At 33.8% G+C, this 13,387-nt stretch overlaps 1 protein-coding gene across 8 annotated transcripts in view; it reads left to right on the top strand.

Annotated features, from left to right (window-relative positions):
* LOC129787249 (sex determination protein fruitless) overlaps window positions 1-13,387 on the top strand; it is a 112,043-nt gene that overhangs the window by 77,323 nt on the left and 21,333 nt on the right. For 4 of the 8 annotated variants that reach the window (XM_055822682.1, XM_055822683.1, XM_055822686.1 and 1 more), the window contains 5 exons: window positions 57-207; window positions 663-863; window positions 2,273-2,569; window positions 4,166-4,342; window positions 5,456-7,537. In XM_055822682.1, coding sequence (XP_055678657.1) covers window positions 57-207; window positions 663-863; window positions 2,273-2,569; window positions 4,166-4,342; window positions 5,456-6,109 — 1,480 coding nt within the window. In that variant the 3' untranslated portion in view covers window positions 6,110-7,537. Of the gene's footprint in view, window positions 1-56; window positions 208-662; window positions 864-2,272; window positions 2,570-4,165; window positions 4,343-5,455; window positions 7,538-7,620; window positions 7,745-11,273; window positions 12,599-13,387 lie in introns of those variants that run through there. The other 4 variants (XM_055822685.1, XM_055822689.1, XM_055822690.1 and 1 more) reach the window with 2 other exon arrangements.

The following is a 13,387-nucleotide window of genomic DNA, read 5'->3' as shown; positions in this document are numbered from 1 at the left end:
TTTTGCAGTCCCAATGCCAAACTAATAATTTTCTTGTGCTCTATGTCTGTCTGTAGATACACCACTGACCAAGGCAATATGGACCAGCAGTTCTGTCTTCGCTGGAATAATCATCCGACCAACTTGACTGGCGTGCTGACTTCCTTGCTCCAGAGGGAGGCCCTCTGTGATGTCACACTGGCGTGCCACGGTGGTGAAATTGTCAAGGTATGCTATATACATACCTACCTATTCTTTTTGTTACATATTTCATAATGCTTTAGACAGGAAAAAAGCAGATATCATCCCGGCACTTTAGTTTTTTGTTCCTCGCGTCTGCCTTATTTAATTACCTACACTATTTAATAGCCCAAAAAATGTTGCCTTTAAGATGAAAAAAGTGTCAGCACTGAAAGACACACGATATTGACGTCAATCGATATGTTGAACTAGACGAAACCTTGGGTTAGCGCGCGCTAAAAGCTGAAAAGCTTATGGAAAGAAAAACTTGCTTTTAGCCCATCTCACTCTTTTACGTGCAACCCATATGTATAGTCAGAAATCGCCAAATCTCTTTTTTTTCCTTCAAATCTTGCGCCAAATCTCGTTGAAAAATTCTCGCACTATATGTGTTTACATATGTATGTATGTTCTGATTATGCGAATTGTCGTCTTCCTTGCAGGCACATCAAACCATCCTGTCGGCATGCAGTCCATATTTCGAAAGCATTTTCCTGCAGAACTCTCATCCGCATCCAATAATATATTTGAAAGATGTTAGATACTCAGAGATGCGCTCCCTCCTTGATTTTATGTACAAGGGGGAGGTGAACGTTGGCCAAAGATCGTTACCGACATTTCTAAAGACAGCCGAAAGTTTACAGGTAGGTAATATATAATTTATTGCTTCGCATTTTCTTCAACCAATTTTTATTCCCCAAACCGCGCGCATATTGCTAAAAGTTCTTTTCTCACAATTACAACACAGCGGTATATTGTAGAGATACTTATCATCAGCTAATTTTATTTCTCTCTCAGTAAATTACCGGTGAATTATTATTGGAAATTTGTAACTAAATCAGGGAAATTTTAATATGGTACAGAAGATGAAAATTATATTGATGATTAAGTTAGTAATCAAGTAATTTGATTAATTTCAATAATTTTATTTCTTCTTTATCAGATTTACGTAATTTAAGGATTTTTGAAAGAAAATTTGAGGAAGGAAAATTAGTTAATTTAAGTCCTATTAAAATATATTCTTTAATGATAAAGACAGATTTTGTAGTAAATTGTTTAAAATTTTCCTTTAAAGTTATTTTTTTTCCAATAAAAAGACTTTTGCTTATTTTTTACTTAATCATCAACCTTCGATTAAATCCCTATCTAATAGGATTTACAAACCCAAGACTTTAATCGCGATTTAAGCCCCCAATCTGTCAATTCTCAAAAACAAAATTTAAAATAAAGCAACAAAGTAGATATTTATGAGATCAAAAAGCTTTTGGAAAGCTTTTTAAGAAAAAATGTAGTCTGATATATATTGGAATTTTGAAATGAATAAGATTAAATTAACGGGCTCTCCAACAGTAGAAAGTATGTTTGTATAGAAGGATTTTCTCTTTAAAATAAAACATTTCAAAGTTTAGATAATTTTTGTACAAAAAACAAATACTTTGAGACTTTTGAGATTAAAGAATTTCTCTTTGAAATATTTTCTTTCAACATTCTCAAATTTGCATATCTTTCTGGTATCTCTTCATGGGTAATCTTCGCCCCTCGTGGAGAAGAAGACATATGAATTGCTTTAGACAAGAAGACACAAATCTCTAGTCAATCTTCTCCGCAAAATTAATTGGAAATCCTAATTTAACTAATTACTGAATAATTATGGATAGTGCGAGAAACATCTTCGGCGTGCTACGGCATTCGGGGGGGTATGATAAACCGCTTGACGTCACCTCTCAGCGCTGGGTGATTGTGACAAAAATTGATCCGTGGCGACCGTTGTGATTGCGACAAGTTTATGTTATAGGTGAATTGAGAGAAAATGACATACATATTCGTGCATAATTAAGAGATGACAGACAGCTGAACTTCTTATTTTAACGGATTTGTCACTCTTGTACCGCGCTGTAGGACATGCTGATTGAAATCTTATCTTGTATCCTCAATCTGGGGATGAATGGTAGGTCAATAATTCTCTTATTCTAATTTTTTTCTCTTTCTTTGTTTTTTCCTCTCTATTGCATTCTGCGTGTAATTGAATGGTATACAACATGAAAAAAAAAAGGTACGCGGTTTGACCGACAACAACAACATCAACTTCCGTGCAGAGAGCGACAGGGATCGAGATTCCGATACAAATGCGAGTGGTGCTACAAAACACTATGATAAAATGAACCGGGAGCGACTGGAGCGCGATCGGGAGGAGAATTCAGAGAGCAAAGACCAGGGAGACAGGGAGACACCTGTGGATCAGCTGAGCAGCAGCAGCAGAACCAAGAGGAAACGTACAGATTCATTAAACTGTGATAATTCAATGCATGGCGCCAGTGTCCAGGAAAGGCATTATTCTCAGGATTCTCAGGTGAGTGCAGATTTTCCATCCGGCACTATATACAAACCCATTTCATTTAATTCTAAATGTGCAAAGTATATAAGGCACCCATGCTGGTGCTACGAGCGAGGTGCAATCAAAAATCAATCAGTACGCCTCAATGAATTACGATATCTTTTCCACGTTTAATGGCAAATTGAGAGCATCAAGTTGTAAAGTGCTTCTATGTTGTGCCGCGCACACCTCTGGTGCGAAAGAATTTTCGGCCCAGAGAACGAAAATGTCTATTTCATTACAATAATTCATCATTTATTAATTACAATGTGGCGCATGAAAATTCAGCATACGAACCGTTATAACCGTAAATGCAGTTTTCTCCCATTTGATGTCCATCCAGAAGTCAAGGGGCATTCATCTGCGCTATAGTTTGTGCTTTCTTATATGTGTACCTGCGAGTTTTTTCATCTTTCTTTTATTTGTGAAAAATACTAAACAGATAAACATCTGTATTTATTTGCAACTATTGCGGGATTTTATAGAGAAAGGAAGCGTATTGAGTTGCAAACTTTTGCAATGTTGTGCCTATATATACATACATAGTTTTACCACCCACTTCTTTCATCCAACTCAATGGTGAAGATCTGAGATTGTAAGATGCAGAGGAAAAAAAAGAAGAATTCTAAGCTATAGTAAAGCCAAAATACTCTTTAAAAAGATATTAATTGGAGATTATACCCCATAAATTGGCCAGATAAATGCCTCTGTGTTTCTCCCAAGTGAGCGATGACACCATGGGAACGAGTTGTAGATCCACTGGGAATAAAAATCAATTTTACACACTGATGAATGTTGATATTTTTTTCAACCCGAAAAATACATAATATATAAGATTACAACGATTTTTCCATATAGTTCTTCGTGTATTTCACTCTGAGAGAGCTTTTTGACCTAGAGAAAAGTTTTTGATTAGGTTAACTTTTTCGTCATCCAGAGCCAAAATGTTTTTCTCAAGATCTCCTTAATCGCATTGAAAAATTTCAATTGGTATCTTTTTGCCGACTCTTCTGTGGTACTTGATATCTTTATTGCACGACATTTAGTGCTTGCCAACCAATATAATCAGTGGGGTACTTTTTACTGATTTTTATCAAATTGCCGCATGGTCAATGCTTTTATAAATCTCTCTCTAATTTCAACCAGTATTTTTTTCTTACAAGAATTTATGTAGGTTTATTTAGCTCTTTTTGGGGGAAATTTAGAACCTTCACGGAGTGCTTTTTGGGGTAGAGAATGAAGATCAAAATAGAATAGAAATAAATTAATCTTATTATCCCTTTTTCGAATATTTATTTAATATTTAAATGAATAGATGAGACATTGGGTCTGCGACTAAGAAATCCTTAAAATTGTTGAAATTTCAGAATAAATTCTTGAAATTTCAAAGATTTCAAAAACTTTGATACATAATTTTTATGTTAACAATATTAAATGAATATGTAACCAAATCTTAATCTTTTTTTTTTTTCACCATAAAAATCAAAGCTATCAAATTGCCATTAAATGCATTCAATTGCCATGTAAAATATGAAATTCTCATAAAATATTTTCTCTTTCTGTATCCTTTAGGCATCGTCGCATAGTAGTTATAAATCCAGTCCATTGCCAAAATTAAATCCTCTGGAAGGAGAAGACGCACGCCGAAATTCACCATCGTTGAATGCTAGCGGCGCCAATCAATCAGTTAGCATTAAACAAGAACCTGATATGGGCCATCATCCTGGTCTACCGCCAGAATTACTGCCGGTGAGTGAGAATTTTGATTTTTCTCTTACCCCACACAAATGCATTTTACCATCTGGCTTACATAACACATTCATGCACGATTTACCCTACAATTTACCACCCCTTCATTGCACAAACATAAAAATATACATATATAACATCCCATTTCGCCCTTTAACCTGCTTTCATAGGGGATAAGATATTATTTCTGTATATAATAAGAAATTAATTCCTTATGAATGATTTTTCTTTATTGGTTTTGTACATAAATCATCTTTATATATTTGATTTTCTCACGAGGTTTTTTCTTTGGACCGGTTCGGTGGTTCAATATAAATATTATTTTTTGTTCTTTTTATTTATCAACATTTTTTTTTATTATTTTTGTATATTTTTCTTTGTAAAAATTGATTTCATTTCAAACCAAAAGACGTGATTTGACAGTCTAATGTTCTAACATGACATTCTTGTGTGGCGTTGTAAGTTTAGAGAAATGTGGTGAGACACGCCATGCACTGGTGGTGTCTCCTGGAAAATTTTTCTTGGGGAGGAAGAAGAAAAATAAGCAGAGTGTGAGAATGCACTATGTACACGATGTGTGGGGAAAAATGAAGAAGAAGGGACTTCACCTCCACTTGTTTTGCTGTGACTCTCGATGGAGTCCTCGTCGTTGGGGGATGATGGGGGAAGACTTTAAGCTGAAGGAAAGAAAAAAAATGTATAAATATATGCCAAGATTACACACAACACAGTTTTTCTTGTCAATTCTGGTGCGACAGCAACAGACAAATAAATAAGAAGGATGAAGGATTTAGTTATTTTCATGCATAAATATCTGAGAAAAATATCGTCTCAGCCAATAAACACTTATTGCAACAATTTTGCAGTGGATGTTAAAAAAAAAGAAGCAAAAAGAGAATAACTTACTGAGCAAAAAAAGAAACAACCATTGCAAAAAAAAGCGGAAATAAAATAATTATTGATCATCGACCGAGAAAAAGAAAAAATCTTAGACGAAAAAAAAAGATTAATGATGATTTAGCATTTTGAGGAAATAACGAGAGAGAGAGATGAAAATTTAGAGGCTCTCAAAACACAATTAAGTCCTTCTCCCTTCTTGATTTATTTTGACAGAAAACTGTGGGGTGGCTTCCTAGGCAGGGTACAATTCCACAACACACACAACACCAACCCCATTTACCGCCACTCGTTGGTTTTGCACACCAACAGCAGCACTATACGCATGGGGAGGCATCCGCGCAGCAGCCCAAGAACCCCTCCTGGCCGGCAACCTCTGACCCATCCAATGTCAATAGCACCCTCCAGATGTACTTGCTAACGCAGCAAGGATGCAGCACCAGCTCCGACACTGTCACTCTCCGGCAAATTGTCACCCGCTTCCCAGATGTCCCAGATGGTGGTCGTCAAGACACCGTCATACGATCCTCAAGTCCATCACCGCACCACCGACAGCAAGCCACTGCGGCCACAGTGTCGAGTCGCAAGGGTGGACGTTTCCGGCCCAACTGGCTGGATCAGTTCAGTTGGTTGAAATTTGATGAGCACAATAACATTATGTTCTGCACATACTGCCGCAAGTGGTGCAATGACATCCCGGACATCCGCACCTCCTTCGTGGAAGGCAACTCAAACTTTCGCCTTGAAATTGTCAATCACCACGACAAATGCAAAGCACACAGAATGTGCAAGGAGCGCGAAATTCAGGCACAAGAGCGCAACAATGGACGCCCTGATGATGGTGGAGATGGGGCATTTGGCAAGACCTGATCTTGCCTCGCGTGAATTTCCTTCTTCTTCTTTAACTTACACATTAAGTTTTGTACTTTTGCCTCCTTTTTCCCCCATCGCCACCCCCCCCCAAGAAGATATGGGAGTTGGGATTATAGATGCGCCAATGGTGATTAATTACACGTACAAATAGAGCGTAAATTAATTTGCAAATTTTGATTTTTTAAACGCTGAATTCAGACTTCTGAAAATTGTTGTGAGAGATAGGCGAATGATTAAGATTAGGATAATTTGATAGCTACATATCAGGGCTCAAAACATAAAGAAATAATCTCGATGATTTTTACCGAATAAGAAGTAAAATCTCTTTGAAAAATGAACTAAAAAATATATAATTATTTTTATGTTGTAATATACTAATTATCCTTAAGGATAATCTTAAGGAAAATTGAAGAATATAAATGCAGTGCCATATTACATTGTAATTAAGAGTACCAGTTGATTGTTGAATTCAATTACACTCTATGAATTTTTTTAAAAAATAATTATCTATAGAAAAGAACAAAAAGAAATGTATTTAAAGTTAGAAGTTTTTATTGTTAAAAAAAACCAAATATCCTCAAGGAAATAACTTTAAGAAAGACAATATTTTTCAATGAAATTTGAAATCAATAATGAATTGATTTAAAAAGGTATTAAATATACATATAAATTACATACAGTGAAAGCTCTGTAAGCTCAGATGATATTGCTATTTGTATGAAAATCAAATGTGGGATGAAATTGTAGCAATATCATACCTCACAGGTATATATTTTTCTACACGACGTACGTGTAATAAATTACCGATGCGCCTCTTTTTTTTTTTAATTTTCTCCAACCGAGAACTTTCAATCGTCCATCGCTTGAGTGTTTGAGGAAGGATGTTTAATTGATTCTGAAATGAAAGAAATTTATGTACCCTCATCATCACCACCCCCATTATTTCGAGGGTGGAATCTCCTCCTGTGGATACGTTGGGGAAGAATATTGTACCTCCCTTTTTGCAAGAAATATAAATCGCTGAAATTCGAATAAGACGAAAAAAAAACGCTAAGAAACTTTGAGGCGTGAAGGAGAGTAATGAGGGAAAAGTTGTGATTGACGAAGTGATTTTTACGCAATTAGAAAGTTTTATCTTGAAATATTTTTGCACTTTCGACTTGCAATATAATAGATTTTTTTTTTAGTTGAACGGGGGTTGGAATCCCCATGATTTGAATATATATATTTTTTGATTTTATTGCTATGAAATATATAAATGGGAATAAATTCAAATGGATATCGACTGTGTGTTGTACATATATGTGGTGTCAATAAGCTAAGGCATAATATATGTATATATTTTGTATCGTTTTTCAACGACACAAGAAAATTGAGTTGAAGTTTAATTTCAAATAGAATATAATATGAGATTATTCATAGCCAGACGAGTGTTTTCTTTTGTATTCCTCAAAGCTCCGGAAATTGATGGGAAGTTTAATGTTTCTATGTGAACCTATTTCTTGCAGCCAACTTCAATGTCCCTGCATCCTGAGGATATGACAAGTCTACTTCCTGCACATGGGCTACAGGGGGATCCCTCGGAGAATGATTCGCCACATCCGCAGATGGATCACAGTGATAATATTGATGGTGAGTGTTGCTTGTAGTCTTACTTTTGCCTTTTTCCATTTTTATTTTCACGTAAAAAAAAAAGAAAATGTAAGGAGACGATAAAACGACTAACTATATATGCCATATTGAAGTCCCTCCACACAACCCCTCCATCAAATCTTCCATCTGGTTGAGAAATAATATACTTATATATAATCCAAAAGAAGAGGAGAAAAGAAGATTTTTCTTATATGTAGCACAAGAAAAACAGAAGAAGAATGGAAAATTTTGCTTTATGTTCTTCCTAATTCGGAACTCAAACATTTTTCTACGAGTTTTTTTTTTATGTATTACTTGTTATTTTTGCAAATTTTATTTCCTCAGTGTCAGAGTATTTTATTAGCTTAATAATATTATGTTTATTGAGGTTTTATTTATATTTATTTACATTTTTATTTTTATTGTTTTTATTTTATCTACAACAAATTTTATCATAGATTAATTCCCATGTTGTGCTTACTAAATTGTCTTTATTTTGTTTTTTTTTTCTCCGCAAAAATTGCAAAAAAAATGTCGAGTAGATGAAGTTTAAGAAAAGTGAAATAATTTGAAAAAAAAATTAATTAAATCAATCGAAATACTTGAGAAGGATGCTAAGTAGAGAATTCGTGTGGGTGTAGTTTTTTTTTTGGTTAATTGAACTTACATAGCTTTCTCAGCTGTGTGAGATAGATGATGGTGATGAGGAAAATAAGAGTCAATTTATTTTTCTCATTTTTTTTGATAAATAAATGTAGAATAGGAATGACTTGGCACGCAATCAATTGGTTCTCACCTCTTTTAATAAAATTGGAAACAAAAGTAAAAAAGACATAAAATCTTGGAAGAAATATTTTTTAGTTTTTGCTTTACTTGTTACTTTTTAATGCAAATTAATATTTTGTTGCACAGTTTAAACTTTCTTTTTTTGGCTCATTACATCCTATATTAGTATATTGCTCTATTTATGGCTTTGTTTTTTTATTATTATGAAGGGTGCATCGCATTATAAATTTATAGAAAGGAAACATCACACACATTGTACACATAATCATTCTAAATATTTACTTAGAATCATTGAAATTATTTTTAACATTTTATTTAGGACAAATGGTGATAATATTGGATTTATGTTAATGAGATTCTTTTTAATATCTTTTAGATTTTCTATTCAAACTTTAAGAATCATAATAAAATTTTAATTCAATTCATTAATTTATTAAAATTATATTTTCAAAAAAAAATAGTGAAAAATTAAATAAAACTTTTCTTCTGCTAATAAATCCAATACAATCATCAATATTCCTTTAACAACTTGCATGAAGCATGCTTCTTGTAATATTTTTTTTAAATCACTCTTTAAAAGAAAATCTTGTCCAGAAAACCAAAGAAGTAAGAAAAAACCATAAATTGTGTTTTTCCCTTTGCTAAACTCCATATAATGTTATACTATTATTATTATTTAAATCCCACTCTATATAGGAAAACAAAAATGTCGAAAATAAAAATGACGAAATAGCCGCGAATTGCGCGAGGCAATTGAAATTGAAAGTTTCGCATCGCGGTGAGATAAATTTTGTATTCTCACTTTCGGCACATAGAGAATGATAAATTTGGTGAAAGAGAGCAATAACAAAATGTGATTTAAACGTTGTTGTATAAAAGTTTTTTTTTCCAATTCGTGAAATGACAATTCACTGCTTCCATTCCGCAAAAAAATAAATATAAGATAAATAGAAATATAATTCATTTGTGATTCCCATTGAACCATTCCATTTAGCTCTTTTTTTCTTACTCATTTGCGGATGCTACATGAATTAGCCAAAGTTTCGGGAAGGGGTTTTGGCGCGCGGAAAGTCACATAAGAAAGGGTTACCAGAAATCCTCAAAAAAGGAAAAAAAAACTTTCAAAGTGTTCACTGAATTTTTCATCCTTTTCTCTTTCTGACCAGAAAAACTATTTAGCAATTCAGCTTACATTGCTGGTTGTAATTCAATTCTATAGAGAGTTTCCCATGTAGAAGTTTGAACATTTTTTTTTGGGGAACAATTGTTCTCAGTGGAGGATTATTTGCCATAGAATCGCCTAATTGCAACAACATAAAAGTATTAATGTGACTTTAATGAGGACGAAAATATGCGCGGACAATGTAGGTGAACAACTAAGTTTGTCAAAAAAAAATCACAAGTTGGCACAAGTTGCTAAAATGGATAAACTTTTTTTTTTCTCAAATTGTAATCTTGCTGATTCAGTTTATTAGTTGACTTAATAGTTTTATTTTATGTGCGCTTTACTTTTCCATCTCTGTATGTTTTTTTTTCTTTATTTATTTTATTTTAAATGGCAAAATTGTAGTTGCAAAAAAATATAGATGATTTTTTTTTCAAAATGAAAATTATGCGTGAGAAGAATTTCGCGCTAGAGATTTATTGGACCCTAGAGAACACGATAAATCAATTAAATTTTATTAAATAGCTTTTAGCTATCATGTCCATCTTACTATGTAGTAGGTATGTTGTAAATGTTGTTAAGTTTTGTGTTGATATTTGAATTTACAATAGACGTATTCTTATTATTCATCATGTAATAGAAGTTTCATGAAAAAATAACTAAAAAGCAAATAGATTGAGGAACTTTCAAATTATGTACATCACCTAAAAGCTATTTACTTTTAGTTCATATTTTATTTATTTAAGATTTTATTTAAATTTTATTTAGTTTCTTTTTTATTATTAGAAAATATATGAATATTTCACAGAAATATAGAAGAAAAAATATTATGTATTTTACAATGTTGTATAAGTTTGGTGACAGATTTTGGGTTTAAATAGGTGAGTTTAAGTTGGCTATAAAATCTGATTAAAGAAATTGAAAATTATCTTTTTTATTCATTCTCGAAATTCTAAATTTTTAATTTTTGGCAATTTTATTACTTTGTATTTTTTTTATCTTTATATTGATTTATGAATATTTTTGATGTTTTAAAAAAATCCGATTTGTAATTTATGTTTTAAGTTGAGTTTCCTAATAAAATTCCCTTTTATATGCATTTTGCGTCCACGGCCGTTTTAGTATTAATGGGAAAATGAGCTAAGAAAACGGCAGAAATTTTTCAATTTTTTTTTTACAAAAAAATTACAGATACTAAAACAATAATTTACGCAAAATAATAACTTTGTTAAACTCATTTATTAATCCCAAATGAAGCTCAAGTTTAAACCCAAAACCTATTCACAGCAATATGTAGGTATATCCTGGGTTTATTGAATGAATATAATCAACCATAGGCCCAGTATTGGGAGTAAAAAAAAATATTTAGCGTTGATAAGAAATTCTAGTTAGTGCTGTTTCACTGATCTTAGATCACCTGTAGAGAATCCAAGAAGGGAGGGTAGGCAAAATGAGCAAAATAAAAAAAAACAAGTAGTGTATGAATGGGCGGCTGAGTGGAGTATATCAAGGTGTGGATGCGTGAGTGTTCGTGGTGGTGAGGCGCACCGTGACGCCATGTTGCCCTGTATGTTACAGGTGGGCGCAACATTTTGCAACCTTTGATGGCGTCACGTGGTCCCCGCAACATCCACCCACCGCCGCCCCAGCGCACCATGCCGGGGCATCAGGCAGCACCGGGGCACCAGGGGCATCGCATCAGTGTACAGCAGAGCCACCCAGCGGAGGGATATGCGGAGAACGGGGGTAGTGGGCAGCAGGTGGGTGGCTCCGCGGGTGCATCAGCTGCAACGCGTCGTGATCACAACATTGACTACTCCACACTCTTTGTCCAGCTCTCGGGTACATTTCCCACCCTGTACAGATGCGTGAGTTGCCACAAAACAGTCTCAAATCGATGGCATCACGCCAACATACACCGCCCGCAGAGTCACGAATGCCCCGTGTGCGGGCAGAAGTTTACACGACGTGACAATATGAAAGCTCACTGCAAGATAAAGCATGCAGAGATAAAAGATCACTTCTTCAGCCACTACGTACACATGTGATCGATCTACTTGTAACATTCACAGTAAAAGTGCTGCATATAAAGCCATTTTATCTCACACAAGAAAATACCAAAAAAAAATCCTATAAAACATGTAAATGTAGAAAAATAAGTCTAGTCTTAGTTTGGATTGATTCCAAACCATAAAAAAGCCATGTTTTAGAAGAAAAAAAAACAAGTAAAATGAAAGATGTATTTTATTTTATTGTATTTTATGTATAGAAAATGTAGGTTTAGTCACTTAAATTTTGTAAGGTTCAGATGGATGGGTGGAGGGTTGAAAGAATTAAAAAAACAAATAATAAACAACAGGCAAGAGATGTCGTTGATTGCAAAAGAGAAAAGTCTGCGGGAATTTATCAGATTTTAACTATTTTGCTTCCAAGCGATCTCATAAAAAAAATTCTACTTTCCTATATCAACCAACACTCCCATTGTTCGTCTATTCTATACAAGATCAATGCTTTCTTCCTGCCGAAAGCTGGTAAAAAAATCTTTGATTCTTTTTGGAATTGTTATAGTTAATTGTTTATTTTTAAACCTAAAACAAAATCTAAATTGTTCCTCTAACTTTAAACAAAATGAAGATTTTACTTCTTCTTATTTTAAAATTAAAACATTTTTACCACGGCTTGAATGGCAGAAGAAAATCGCGTCGTACTAACCTAATGTATGTACAGGTACACACCAATCACATTAATGTTAAAGTTCTATTCTAAAAGAAAAGAGAAACAGAAATTATATAAAGAAAAATAATTGTTAAAAATAGGAAGAGAATATTGTAGAATTTTTGGAGCTTCAGCTCATACTATTTCATGCCATCAAGCAAAGAAGCGAATAAACAATATTTTTCCATTTATTCTTTTTTGTGGTGTGAGAGAACATGGTGAATTTGAATGTGTTTGATTGGAAATTTACATTTTTATCCACCATGAAAGGTTGAGGGTGAGATTGAAGATGTCTCTGAGGATTTTTTACATGGAATGGAAGCTTTCCCATGTAACATTTTTTGGTCGCGGCGACGTAATTTCAGGTCGCGGCAACGTCACGCCACAAGTAACATCGCACCTCGCCGCGACGTAATGGCAACGTAAATGGGGAATTTTTCGACGTCATGGCGACGTAACAACAAGGTCGCAGTTTCGTCGCTGCGACCAGGCATGTGACCACATACGTAACCGCGACGTCGCGGTTACCTCGTTGTTACGTCGTCAAGTAGCGATGACGTTGCCATTACGTTGCGGTTACGTCGCAATTTTTCGCACTGTCTGTCTCTGTTTTTCTCTTGAACATTCAACATTTCTATATTTTCTCTTTCTTTTTCTTTATTTATACCAATGCCATGGTGATGGCGCCATGAGTTATTACAACAAATATCCATACGGAATAATTTCATGGCGACCATCGCGTATATTATTTATTTTTATATGCATTTTTTGGGAAGTCATCACACACAAAAAATATATGCCAATTTAACTACCGTCGTGAAAAATGATGTAGATTCATTTAATAATGCTCCTTTATTAAAAAATGATAATTTTTAATTATTTTATTGCCATTAAAAATTGAATTTTCTTGATTAATTTTTTTTTATTTTTCTAAAATTAGATTTATATATTCTAAGGTGGAAAAACTTTAAAATATT

Source organism: Lutzomyia longipalpis, chromosome 1 (assembly GCF_024334085.1).
Source record: "Lutzomyia longipalpis isolate SR_M1_2022 chromosome 1, ASM2433408v1".
NCBI classification, from domain to species: domain Eukaryota; kingdom Metazoa; phylum Arthropoda; class Insecta; order Diptera; family Psychodidae; genus Lutzomyia; species Lutzomyia longipalpis.
This window is presented reverse-complemented; position numbering and strand designations above follow the sequence as displayed.